Source organism: Chlorocebus sabaeus, chromosome 10 (genome assembly GCF_047675955.1).
Source record: "Chlorocebus sabaeus isolate Y175 chromosome 10, mChlSab1.0.hap1, whole genome shotgun sequence".
Taxonomy (NCBI): Eukaryota; Metazoa; Chordata; class Mammalia; order Primates; family Cercopithecidae; genus Chlorocebus; species Chlorocebus sabaeus.
In genome coordinates this window covers 119510482-119524560 of record NC_132913.1, presented here as the reverse complement: position 1 = coordinate 119524560, position 14079 = coordinate 119510482, and the positions used below count along the sequence as shown (strand labels likewise).

The following is a 14079-nucleotide window of genomic DNA, read 5'->3' as shown; positions in this document are numbered from 1 at the left end:
TCTCCCATCTTCTTCCTAAAGCACTTCCCTAGGCCTGGAACTTGATCAGTGAGAATCCCATAGCCTCCATCTCTTCTCCGGATGCTCCTGATTCTTCCCCTTAATCAAAACCTGGCTGTTCCCTGATGTTATTGCTTCCCTGAGTGCTCTCAAAGGGTGTCTATTTTATCTCTCATAACCCATATATCTCAGGGACCAGGTGAGGAAGGGCTCTTTGCTTTCCCATCATGGCTTTAAAAGTATTTTTTCCTCCAATCTCTTTCAAAAATCCCAGATCCTTTGCAGTTCATATCATTAGCACCTCCTTGGTGCTGTCATCCTCAAACTTACAGGTGGGTCAAAGCTCCAATTCACTAACATTTTGACTAGCAGCTCACTGCCTTCCTCTCTATCCTTACTCCCATATATATTTTTGGGACTTCACATCCATGTTGAAGACCAAGCAACCCCAGCTTGTCACTCTAACTACAATTTGCTCTCCTACCCCACCTACTCTCTCCCATGTTCACAGCCTGGATCCCGTCAGCACTACTAATGACACCACTTAAAAAAAAAAAATTCAAATATCGCACTTTCCGATGGCAGTCTTTTGTCTACTTACGGTAAAAACCCCATTTCAACAACTCTTCAATTTCACTAAGATCTCCAACCCAAAGCTGTGACCACGTGTCACCATTCATTGTCCTCCCACTGTTTACTCCCTTCTCTAGCAACCTAATTGCCATGGCCTGTCATTATCACTTAACCTTGCAAATCCTAAACAAACCTCTTACTCTGATACTCAACCAGCAAAAGACCTTGAAGATTTTACCTTTGATTCTCTACTCTCAACTAACCCCAGCTATCTGCTTTCTCCCTTCCTGTACCCAAGGAGCTAAACAGTACCATAGAAAAACACCACACAACTGGGCTAAATCAGTCTAACTGGCAATCACAAACACACTGTATTTGGCTTGAGAGTCCTTAAAACTGAGGAATTTCACACATATAAAATACATAGTTCCAGATATTCTTGAAAAATCGTAAGATCTAACAGCTTTGGACAGGGTTCTCCAAATGACAGCAACCACCTAACCTGAATAACAGACGCTCCTCTTATAGTAATAAAAACAAAACTCAAGTGCCACTTATACAGGTATATGACATGCCACACACTCTTTGAAGAGCTTTATATCGATCAGCTAATTTAACCCTCACAACAACCCTATGAGGTAGATACTATTATCCTTGTTTTTACAGAGGAGGAAACTGAGGCAATGAGAGGTTAAAAAAATTGCCTGCTTTCACATCACATTCAAGGTCAGACAGTCTGGCTCCAGAGTCCATGCTCTCTACTACTGTGAACAGCCTCTCTCTCTGTTTGCCACACTCACCACCAGAGCCTCTTCACTCATGTATGCCAGCTGTCCCTCTTACCCAAAAACTCATTCCAACCCTTGCTTTTCTCCGTCTTGGTTAATGGCAACACCAGCCAGCCGCTCAATTCGAAAACTCAGCAAGCGTCAGGGATGCCTCCCTCTGCCTCACCTTCCATATCTCACCCACCAGCGTGTCATATCAGTTCTAGCCCCACATCCATCTTCACTGCCACCTTCTTGTTCCCATCTCCATGTTTTCTGACCTGGTTTACTTTGATAGCTTCCTGAGTGGCCTCTCAGCTTCCACTCTAGTCTATTCATCTCACAATTCCCAGAGAGATATGTTCAAAGCATGAAACAGATTATTTTCTTCTCCTGCTTAACAGCCTTCAGTGACTTCCTGCTGCTTTTTAAACAAAATCCAATTCTCCAACATAGCCTAGAGACCCTACATGACTTAGCTGATGCCTAACTCTCCACTTGTCCCATTATATAACTCCCTTTGCTCACAATGTTCCAACAGGCTTCCTTCTCATTTCTCAAAACCACCAAGCCTTCCTCTGCTTGCTGCTGTTCTACTAGCTGAGCTCTCCACCTACGTTCTTCTCCTAATTCTTCAATTGGCTGTTTCATTCTCATCTCAGACAACCCACAGATCATCTCATAGAGGCTTTCCCTAACAACTCTACTAAAGAGGTTCTCTCTATAATCTCTCTCACCTTTCCCATTTCCTTATTAGCAATGATCAGTCTATAATTTCTTCTCTTTTTCTTTAGTTGTTTTTCCTTACCTCCCCAGTGACTTGCCTAACTTGCTCACTGGTATATGCTTGGCACTGAGTAAGAAGTCAAGAAACATTTGTTGCACTAATTAATTAATGCCTGCAGAGCTGAAGTTCTTTCATCACCCCCAGTATTAATGTTATGAATATCATCTCTCCCTTCTGAGTGACTGGGCATTCCGCTATAACATCACATCTATTCCCCCTCATCTTTAATTCATCCCCAAGTATTCTCCAGCTGACTTTACTCTTTTTTAAAAAAAAAAAAAGAGAGAGAGAGAGACAGGGTCTCACTCTGTTGCCCAGGCTGGAGCACAATGGCATGATCATGACTTACCACAGCCTCCAACTCCAGGGCTCAAGTGATCCTCCTGCCTCAGCCTCCCCAGTAGCTAGGAATACAGGTGCACATCACCATGCCCGGCTGATTTTTATTTTTACAGATGAAGGCTCACTATGTTGCCCAGGCTGGTCTTAAACTTTTGGCCTCAAGCAATCTTCCCACCTCAGCCTTCCAAAGTGCTGGGATTACAGGCGTGAGCCACCACACCCTGCCTGATTTCACTCTTAACAAATGGTTGTTTGTTTGTTAAGAAACTAACAACCAAACTAACAAACAAACAAATGTTTGTTGGTCTGTCCTAGAACTAGTTCATCCTGTCCTCTATCTTCCTGGACTAGGATTTTTTTAGAGAGCCAATAACAACTTCACACCAATATTCTATTCTAAAAGGAACTCCGACATCATAACTAAGGCAGCTCTGGGGGCTTAGCCTGAACTTCCTTTAGCCAAAGCATCTTTTGGGATCTGAAACAGCCAATTCTACCATCTTCATACCCATGTCACCTTGATCATCACCCTAAACTGGAGCCCCTTCCAGGCTTGTCTATCCCCTACTCTAATCTCTCCCAACATCTCCTATAACAACCTCTCAGTACTCCCCCCTATGAAGAGAGAAATGAAATACATTTTTTGATGTGAGAATTTATTTTTTTACTTCAAAACTACACATACATGATCATGTGTTACTGTTATTGTCGCTTCAAACACTGGAAACTCACATAGGAAAAAATACGAATGAAATATCAAAGTATTGGTTAAGGTATTGAAAACAAAATAAAAATACTCTACTCCTATTTTTTTTAAATCCCTCTACTATCTCTCGATAAAAGTTTCTTCTCTGGATGGGGAGGGAAAAAAAGAGGTCAAAAGAGATGAATTTGAATACAAAAGTTAACAACAGTTTCCAAGTATCTCTAATACACTTAATTTTTCTCCATCAGCATTAAAACATCCTTTCTTGTCTGGCCTTTTACCTTACCCAGCAAGGCCTGCACACATAAAGTTTATATCAAGCAGCAGATGGACTCTGTTTCTCTGCCTATGAAAATCTTATTTACAGTGTTGTATATTTCACACGGTGACCTCATATCTGGAACCCATTTCTTTCCCCATCTGCAAAGAACAACTGTTCTCATATGTGGGGGGGAGGTCCTGGCTGCAGAGTCCCATGATGTCACAGGCCAGAAGGAATCACTTACAAACTACTGGGAATTAGAGTTGTTATATTGATCAGATTTTTGTTTTGTTTTATTTGAGTATCAGCAACGAGTGATTTCAAAAGTGAAAACTAAAAGGGAGCTGAAGCTAATACCATTGCAGAACGCTGTCTCTAGATAGGTAAAAATCTACAGCCAAAATTCTAGGCAGCTAGTTTTCTTTCAAGTTCTAATGACTGACGTTCCCCCGACTCTTCTTCAAAAGACAGTATCTGGATCCTTTATTCAGTCAATAAGTAAATATTTATTCAATATAAATGTATTAAGCATCAGTCAAATGCCAGGCACTGAGCTAACTTCTGGAATAAGACATGACCCTGCCATCAAGGACATGAACAGTCTATTTGGGGGAAACATAAAAGAAAAGAAATGGTGGTAAGTTTAGAATAAAGGGAAAACAAAAAAGTCAACTACAGGAAAGCACTAACAGCCAACTCTACTTGGAGAATTAAAATGAGGCTTCTCAAAGTGGGTAACATTTAGGCAGGGACTTAAAAGCTAAGCACCATTATATCAAGACAGCGGGAGAAAGCATTCCAAGCACCAGGAACGGCACGCACAAAGTCACAGAGACATCAAGGAGCACAGTTTTTAGAGGAAAAGACTGGAAGCTCAGGGTGAATGGAGGACAGTGCTCCTGGAGGAGAGTGCAAGAGGATGAGAATGGAGAGGCACAATGGGTCCTCCTATGTGAAACAGGAGGAGGGCCAAGAAGCTTACAGATAAAATGGTGTTCGGGATATGGGCTGAACGATGAAGAGCAAATTAATGGATTAATGAATGGACTAACATCCAAATGCAGCTTCATCTCTCCTAAGAGAGGCCATGTCAAATAAATCCAGGGAAAGCTTTAAAAAAAAGAAACTCCAATAGGGCTGGGTGTGGTGGCTCATGACTGTAATCTCAGCACTTTGGGAGGCTAAGGCAGGAGGATCACTTGAGGTCAGGTCAGCCTAGCCAACATGGTGAAACCCCATCTCTACTAAAAATACAAAAATTGGGGGACTACACCCCATCCCCCCGGGTTGGGTCTTAGTCCTTTTAATTCTTGGAATCACTTTTGGGGCGCTAAAGACCCTGGAGCCACACAGCGGGGTCCTGGGGGAGCTATAGAGTGGGGTCCTCGGGGCACTTAATGGGATTTGGGGGTTCCATTGAAATGTTGCTGAGAGCTCAACTGGAATCTAAAAGTTCTTTCAGAAGGTGAAGGCCAGGCCCTCCGAGGGGGAGAAGCGAGCAGACATCCAGCTGAACAGCTTCAGTTTCTACACCAACAGCTCCCTGGAGGTAGAGTTGAGCCTCCTGCGGCTGGGCCTCCAGGAAGCAGAAGAGAAGTCCCTGCTGGTGGGGTTCAGTCTCAGCCGGGTTTGATCTGGCAGAGTGCGCTCCTATTCAACCCGGGATTTCCAGGGCTGCCCTCTCCAGAAAAACAGCAGCAGCTTCCTGGTCCTGTTCCTCATCAACACCAAGGATCTGAAGGTCCAGGTGTGAAGTATGGAGAGCAGAAGTTGTTTATCTTTCCCAGGCTCCTCCCCGAAGCGCCCTCCGAACCAGGGCTCCCAAAGCCACAGGCCACAGTCCCCTGCAAGGTGGATGGCGGAGGGACCTCTGCAGCCAGCAAGCCCAAGTCAATACCCGCAGTGCCTCAGGGTCCTAGCGGGAAGGACAAGGAGCTGGTGTTGGGCCTGAGCCACCTCAACAACTCCTACAACTTCAGTTTCTACGTGGTGATCGGCTCTCAGGCGGAAAAAGGCCAGTACAGCCTGAACTTCCACAACTGCAACAATTCAGTGCCAGGAAAGGAGCATCCATTTGACATCACGGTGATGATCCAGGAGAAGAACCCCGATGGCTTCCTGTCGGCGGCGGAGATGCCCCTTTTCAAGCACTACATAGTCATGTCCGTCTGCTTCCTGGCCGCCGGCATCTTCTGGGTGTCCATCCTCTGCAGGAACATGTACAGCGTCTTCAAGATCCACTGGCTCATGGCGGCCTTGGCCTTCACCAAGAGCATCTCTCTCCTCTTCCATAGTATCAACTACTACTTCATCAACAGCCAGAGCCACCCCATCGAAGGCCTTGCCATCATGTACTACATCACACACCTGCTGAAGGGTGCCCTTCTCTTCATCACCGTCGCCCTGATCGGCTCAGGTTGGGCCTTCATCAAGTACGTCCTGTCGGATAAGGAGAAGAAGGTCTTTAGGATCGTGATCCCCATGCAGGTCCTGGCCAACGTGGCCTACATCGGCATCGAGTTCCGCGAGGAGGGCGCCAGTGACTATGTGCTGTGGAAGGAGATTTTGTTCCTGATGGATCTCATCTGCTGCAGCGCCATCCTGTTTCCCGTAGTCTGGTCCATCTGGCATCTCCAGGACACGTCTGGCACAGATGGGAAGGTGGCGGTGAACCTGGCCAAGCTGAAGCTGTTCCAGCATTACTATGTCACGGTCATCTGCTACATCTACTTCACCCGCATCATCGCCATCCTGTAGCAGGTGGCTGTCCCCTTTCAGTGGCAGTGGCTGTACCAGCTCTTGGTGGAGGGCTCCACCCTGGCCTTCTTCATGCTCACGAGCTACAAGTTCCAGCCCACAGGGACAACCCATACCTGCAGCTGCCCCAGGAGGACGAGGAGGATGTTCAGATGGAACAAGTAATGACCGACTCTGGGTTCGGGAAAGGCCTCCCCAAAGTCAACAAAACAGCCAGCGGGCGGGAACTGTTATGATCACCTCCACATCTCAGACCAAAGGATCCTTCTCCTCCAGCATTTCTCACTCCTACCCTTCTTCCACAGCGTATGTGGGGAGGTGGAGGGGGTCCATGTGGACCAGGCGCCCAGCTCCCCGGGACCCCGGTTCCTGGACAAGCCCATTTGGAAGAAGAGCCCCTTCCTCCCCTCAAGTATTGGGCAGCCCTGTCCTCACTCCAGGACCACCCCTCCCTTCCAGCTATATGTACAATAATGACCAATCTGTTTGGCTAAAAAAAAATATATATATATATACACACAAAAATTAGCCAGGCATGATGGCACGACTAATTTTTTACCTTCTGTAATCCTAGCTACTTGGGAGGCTGAGGTACAAGAATCACTTGAACCCAGGACGCAGAGGCTGCAGTGAGCCAAGACTGCACCACTGCACTCCAGCCTGGGCAACAGAATGAGACCTTCTAAATAAATAAATAAATAAATAACCACCAAGAGTACTCCAAGAATCAGATAAACCAACTCATTTGTTAAAAGACAATTTTTTTTCTTTTTTCCATCGATCATGTGTGCACTTGACCACAGATAGAGAAAGGTAAAGAAAGGTAAAGAAAGAAAGGTAAAGGAAAGAAGGAAGGAAGGAAGGAAGGAAGGAAGGAAGGAAGGAAGGAAGGAAGGAAGGGAGGGAGGGAGGGAGGGAGGGAGGGAGGGAGGGAGGGAGGGAGGGAGGGAGGGAGGGAGGGACGGACGGAGGGAGGGGAGAAAGAAAGAGAGAAGAGAGAAAGAAAGAGAGAGAGAGAGAAAATGAATGACAAAAAGGAAGAGAAGATGATAGCATCCGTAAATTGGTTAGATCTTCAGCCAAAAACACAAATACAGAAGCTGTGCTCTCAGAATAAGAGAAAGTGGAACACAGCATTTTCAAGTGAGTCAGGTAGCACATGGCAATATTTCTATACTAATGAAAGTATTATGAAATAGACTTAATTCACAGAATATGTGGCCCTGCCTCCCTCCCCAGCCTACTAACTGCCTGATGGATTATGCCCAAGGAGGCCTAAGCTGCCATACTCCATGTTGTTTCGCAAGTTCACATTTTTGTTAGCGCCACTGCCTCTCCATACCTCCCACACACATATCACTCACCTGATAGGCCCAAACTAGTCATCCCTCAATACCTACCACAAGGGTCACCAACTACAGGGAGCCTCTCCAGAACCTCAGCCTACACAGTTTCCCGCTTTCCCCCCAATATTTTGCCATATACCCTGGTCACCCTTTTATCTAAGCACTTGCCACTTTATCCCCAAATCATCTGTTCACATGACTTCCTCTCACCACTGGGCTGCAAGCTGAAGTACAGCAAGGCAATCTTGTCTACCTCCATCTCAAAGGCACCCATGCTGCACATTCCTAACCATAACTGTTCCTGGCTCACAATGGATGCTCAATAAACATTTGTTCAGCCAAACCACTGAACTAGCTTGTAAACACAGTTTGTAAACTATAAAGCACTCAACAAATACTGTCTATTGTTGTTTACTGCTTCCTTTCCAACCTCATCCATTTTTCTCCATCATTCAGCATCCACATGCTCCAGAAAAACTGATATTCAATGTTTCGTTGGCAAAAGGAAATAAAAATAGAGGCACAAACAGAAAATACAGGCAAGTTCTCACAAATAGAATTTCTCACTTCTATTGTAGTAGGCCACACTGGTCCCTCCATTTGTAAAGCTCTCTTTTATCTTCGCTTATTCAAATTGCACCAATCCATGGCCTGGCTCAAATGTCACTTCCAATAAAGCATCTCTAGGCAAGCCTAACGGGAAATAGCGGCTCCCTCCTCTCAAATCTCAGAGCACTTTGCCTGTTCCTGTCTTATGGTGCTTATTACCTCTAAATGTACTGTAGTTCTAAGAAGAACCTGTTACCTCATCATCTCTGTTATGCCATCATAACAGCCCTGCACCTGTTACATCATCACCTCTCTGAAAGCACATAGCACAGAACAGGAAATAGTTTAATAGATTGTTTTGGATTCCACATATTCAGGCAATAGCCTTCCAGTAGATTTTAAGCACCTGGATGAGTGTTCCTCTCTTCAAGCCTTCCGAAACATCCTCCTTGAACATGTAAGTTTCAAATATGCTCTTTTTCTTCCCTCGTGTGGACTTGTTCTTTGACTTTTTGTCACCTGGCGAAGCACCAATGTCATGTGGGCCAGCCACAGTGGACACACCTAGAAACATGAGGCAGCAATCAACTCTTTCCTCAAACATCTGTGTATTTTTAAAACTGGAGATATCATACCTTTTTACAATTATTATTTAAAGAGATCAACAAGAGACTGAAACTCCCTGATGGTGATTTTGAACAATAACAAAAAGGAAAGAGTGGCTAAGAAAACATGAATAAAATATACACAGATGAGACTTGAGTTTTAAATCAGCACAACAACACGGATGGAACATAATGTGAATAATGAGTCCAGTGTTCTTTGCTATTTATATACACAAACTTTTTGCAAATAGAAATTACTAAAAGATTGCCACTTTACTAGAGGAAATTAAACAGTTGTACTTAATACAACAATAAATTAAGATAGCAAGAAACCACATCTAATTCTAGGAAAAAATCACACAGGAGAATACTTAACAGGTCACTAAAAGAATTATAGTAGCCCTTAGTCCTAAAAGACACCCTCCACTTCACACCCATTTCACTTTTATTTCAGTTCTCCAGTTATTTAGACAGACTCCATTTTCCTTTTACTACCTCTGGGGGTCCCCAGGGGCCGGAGGTTCATTCTGTAGTCAGGATGGCTCATTATTGGCTCCAAGGTCACTCTTCTCTCCAGATCCAAAGAAACCTCCACTGCTCGGCTCAGAGTTCCCGCCTTGAGCAGCTCTGTTGTCATTCACTGAAACCAAGAAGAGATTGGTAATTGGAGAGCGATTAAGTTGTAGGCTCCTCTGTCCTCTCAGAAATTTAGTATTTCAATGGCAAAGGCAACGTGGTGCCCCTCCTGGGTTCTGGCATAACATTCTCCAGGGCAGTTAGTCAAACACACCATCTGTCTCAAGTTTGTTTTCAAGGCCTTCACCCTCACAAGTACCACTAGACTGCTTCTTTGGGCCACTTCAACTAAACATCTCCACAAATGGGGCAATGATGTGAAAAATAAGGAATCCTGCAGTTCTATTCAGCTTGTGAAATGAACAAAAATGTAAAGAAATATAGTTTTGAAAAGTGATATAAAGATCTAGAATCTAAAAGTTGTAATGGAATGGTACTAAACTGGGGTTCAATATGTGGCATTTACTAAGTCCAACTCTGGACAAATGATATACCTCTATGAAACCAAGTTAATTCCTTAGAATCCACCAGCAAAACCTAATTCATTACCACAACTTGATGTCCAAAACTAGGCAGGGAACCCCAGATGATTCACACACTTTCAAAACATGGCAATACTGTAATTAGACGTCTCTTCCCCTACTCTTACCTGCCATCACCTCAAACTAGTTGTCTGATGAGAAGCTCAAACAGCTGTGTCTAAGGAATATAAGAGCAGCTGCCAGGATCAGCAGGCTGGAATGTGGGGCCCCGCAGCTGGCCCCTAGCCTTCCACCTGGATGCTGAACATGTCATCACAACTTCTACTTTCTAGTCTCTGATGGCCACTAGCCCAGGAGTCAAGTCTATATTTGAAATTTTTGTGGGCAGCCTGAGTTCCCACAAAACGAATCAAGATGTCATTCTGAACACTAGCTTCTATTTCCTCTATATTTCCCACACACATCCTTCACCAAAATGATGTAATTTCTCTTTAAATTGAAATAATACTAACTCAGCAGCAGAAAAGCAATGGAGGCAAAGGATAACAGGCCACTTAGGGCAAGATAAAGAGATTCACAGATAAAGCCAATCCCGTTGCAAGAAGGGATAGAAAGAGATGGCCTTATATAAACAGCAAGGGAATGGGAAAGGCAGATGGAGGAGTCAAGACTGGGGGTTTAATACAGAAATGCATTTATGCACTCAGTAATTTCACACATATTTCTTCAAGGCACTACACTAGACAGAATGAAGGATAAGGGGTAAGCACTGTGTTTTTTAAAGTTTGGATAAATGTACAGATGATAGGAAAGAAAGAGTGTCTCCAAGTCAGGAAACCTGAGAGTACTTTAGGAAAGATTTTAAAGAACTAAGAGTGTGAGGAAAGCATACTGTTGGCAAAAGGAAATAAAAATAGAGGCACAAACAGAAAATACAGGCAAGTTCTCACAAAATTAATTCCATTTGGATAGAGTCCAGCCTATATGAAGGGAGGCAGTGGCAAGGACATTAAAACAAGTTGGAAGGCCTAAAAAACTAGGCCAGTTTTTCAAAAGCACTAGGGAGTTTTCAAAGCATGAATGAGCAGAAGAGAAAAACAACATATTAGAATTGTTTCAGGAAACCTGGTACAGGACTCAGAGTCATCTGGAGCTGACAGATACTAGTAGCAGATGTATCTTAGGAGAAAATCAGAACAGACAGGTGAAAGGAAAGGAAGACCCAAACTTGAGTTCAGGACACTGAAAAGAAGAGGCCCTTACCATGGTATTACACAGGACAAAGCAGCACCACCTAGCAACCAGGCAGGTCTGGAAGTGAGCAAGGTGGGAGTGGCTGTGTGAGATTTCTAGGTAGGAGACTGGGAGTTGGTAAAATTAGAGAAGATGATGAATTCTACTTGCAGTATTATATACCTCCACATGGAGCGATCCACCAAATACTTGAAAACGGAGCAAAAGAGAGAAATCGGCCAGTCATTTGCATAAAGATGGTAACACAGAAAGTTCAAGAATAGATGAGATTGCCAAGAAAGGGTACGCAGAGACAGAGGAGGGCACAGGATAAGGAATGAACAAGCAACATTCCCTTCTCCGTGACATCATTTTGAAGGCCTATTAACCCTATAGAAGTTCTGGGCACTCTTACCCTGACAAAATCTGGGTTAGGGCAACTTTTAGGAAATGTAAAGAAGTAGAAAATAAAATAAAGAAGCTAACGAAGACGTAGGAAAAGAACCAACAGAGGCAGGCATTAAGAAAACAAAGAGAAAAGAGCTCCCAAATGAGGACAGATCCATGATCAGGGTATGCTCCCACTAGTTACTAAGAATACAAACGATGGCGGCCTTGGTTGGGGCAAGAGGTCCGGAGCAAACTGCCAACAACCCAAAAACAAGAGCCGGAACTGAAAATGGGGCACTATATGTCAATCCTGATTCAGGCAAAAGTTCAAAATGAAGGGGAGCTACTGCTAGGTAAGTGAGATGAGGTGACAGATTTCAATTCCAGTGTTCCTAGGTCAGCTGCATCTGTGTCTTTCCTTCACAGCAGTTATCCCAGTTTGTGTGATTAATACCTAACTTGTTTCTCTAGCTCAGGGAGACAAGGAATGTTTGGTTGGGTTTGTCATTGTAACTCTGGTGGCTCCCACAGCACCTAGGATAGAACAGGTGCTCAAAAGCCACTCCATAAATGAATGGATGAGTTTGTTTTCATGAACAATCAATGAGAACACCAAACAGAGCAGGGTCATACCAGAAAAGTACATTAAAAACAAGTCAGCAAGAATGGGAGAAGAACGCAGGACTCAGAAAACAAAATTGGCAAGAATAAGCCAGACAGCTAGGCAGGCAGTCAAAGCCCACATTTGGGTACCAAAGCACTAGAAGCAGATGGAAAGATTCTGAGTATATAAAATGCCAAGCAGAAAATGAACAAAAATGGCTGGGTGCGGTGGCTGACGCCTATAGTCCTAACAGTTTGGGAGGCCAAGGCGGGCAGACTATCTGAGCTCAGCAGTTCAAGACCAGCCTGGGCAACATGGCGAAACCCCATGTCTACTAGAAATACAAAAAATTAGTTGGGCAAGGTGGCATGCGCCTGTAATCCCAGCTACTCGAGGCTGAGGCACAAGAATTGCTTGAACCCAGTAGGCAGAGATTGCAGTGAGCCGAGAGTGTGCACTTCAGCCTGGGTGACAAAGTGAGACTCTGTCTCAAAAAAGAAAAATGAACAGGCCAGGAGCAGTGGCTCACACCTGTAATCCTAGCACTTTGGGAGGCCACAGCGGGGAGATCACCTGAGGTCGGGAGTTTGAGACCAGCCTGACCAACATGGAGAAAACTTCTCTCTACTAAAAAAAAAAAATACAAAATTAGCGTGCGTGGTGGCGCATGTCTGTAATCCTAGCTACTCAGGAGGCTAGGGCAGGAGAATTGCTTGAACTTGGGAGGCAGAGGTTGCAGTGGGCCAAGATCACGCCATTGCACTCCAGCCTGGGCAACAAGAACAAAACTCCAGGAAGGAAGGACGGAAGGACGGAAGGACGGAAGGAAGGAAGGAAGGAAGGAAGGAAGGAAGGAAGGAAGGAAGGAAGGAAGGAAGGAAGGAAAAAAAAAGAAAATGAACAAACAAGCAATCTTCTATTCCCTGTGACATAGTTATAAAGGCTCATTAAGCCTGAAGAAGTCCCTGGGCACTCCTACCCTGAAACATTGAAAGCACAGGCCAGTTTCCAACCCTTACTAACTTCCAGAATGAGGCCACTGATACACTGCCCAACTGCCCACTGGACCCTAAAAAAGGTGTCCTACCATGGAAATAGTCATACATTCTTAAGAGCTGGGCTGGCATTAGCATGAACAGGCAATAGTGGTCAATAATGTCACATAGTAAAAGAAGGCAGGAAGGATGAGGAATGGGGAAAAGGCACTAGATCTCATAAGGGCAAATCTGAAGAAAGCTTCTGGGTGAAATAAATGGTGTCTTGAGATCCTTTGTATTCCCCAAAACCTAGCACGATGCATAGTACATAGCAAAGGCACAACAAGTTGAATAAATGAAGCCTATTTGGGACAGAAATCAGGTTACAACAAATATATACTAGTGAGAAGTATGAGTAGCAGAGCCAGGACTACAATGGGGCAAGCCAGGCACTTAGGGTGCAAAATTTGAAAATGCAAAGTTCTATGAGTACCAGTCCCACACTTGCAGGACCCAGGAGTGAGAGCTTCCTAGAACTTTTGTGCCTTATGCATCTCACTTGTCTTAGCCTAGCCTTAGTACTTACGAGTATCAGAGCAAATGGAATGTATGAAGCCGAGTAGCGAAGGAAACTCAAAGATACAAAGTCCAAAGACAGGTTTAAAGGGAGAAAAAGATGAGCCAATGGAAAGCAAAAGATGGGAAAAACAAGCAAAAGATGACTATTGATTAAGAAAAAAAAAAAGGACAAAATTAAATCTCAATGAGATTAGAAAAATAAACCATTTACATTACAAATCAATAAGAAGTACAAGGATTAATCAACAAGTAGTATTAAGACACTATTTAACACCATTTTTAAAAAATAACCAACAAATCCCTACTTCATAAAATATTTCAAAATAAATTTCAGTTTGAATGAAATTTAAATGTTCAAAAATGAGAGAGAGAGACAGGGAGACACACCCAGAGAGGAAAGACAGAGAGAAAGGGAGGGGGCAGGGGAAAGGACATCCAGAGCTACTGAATGAGGAGTTTGACAAATATTAACCCCCTAAAGCAACAATAAAACTAACAACATTGTTAAAACTATTTAAAGTCTTGATATTGATCAAAAACATTA

At 43.9% G+C, this 14079-nt stretch overlaps 1 protein-coding gene and 1 pseudogene across 1 annotated transcript in view; one reads left to right on the top strand and one right to left on the bottom strand.

Annotated features, from left to right (window-relative positions):
• DIS3L2 (DIS3 like 3'-5' exoribonuclease 2) overlaps positions 1 to 14079 on the bottom strand; it is a 375772-nt gene that overhangs the window by 312205 nt on the left and 49488 nt on the right. Inside the window, 2 exon segments of the mRNA XM_073020137.1 lie at positions 8496 to 8653; positions 9190 to 9334. Coding sequence (XP_072876238.1) covers positions 8496 to 8653; positions 9190 to 9331 — 300 coding nt within the window. The 5' untranslated portion in view covers positions 9332 to 9334.
• Positions 4891 to 6430, top strand: LOC103218275 (protein GPR108 pseudogene; annotated as a pseudogene).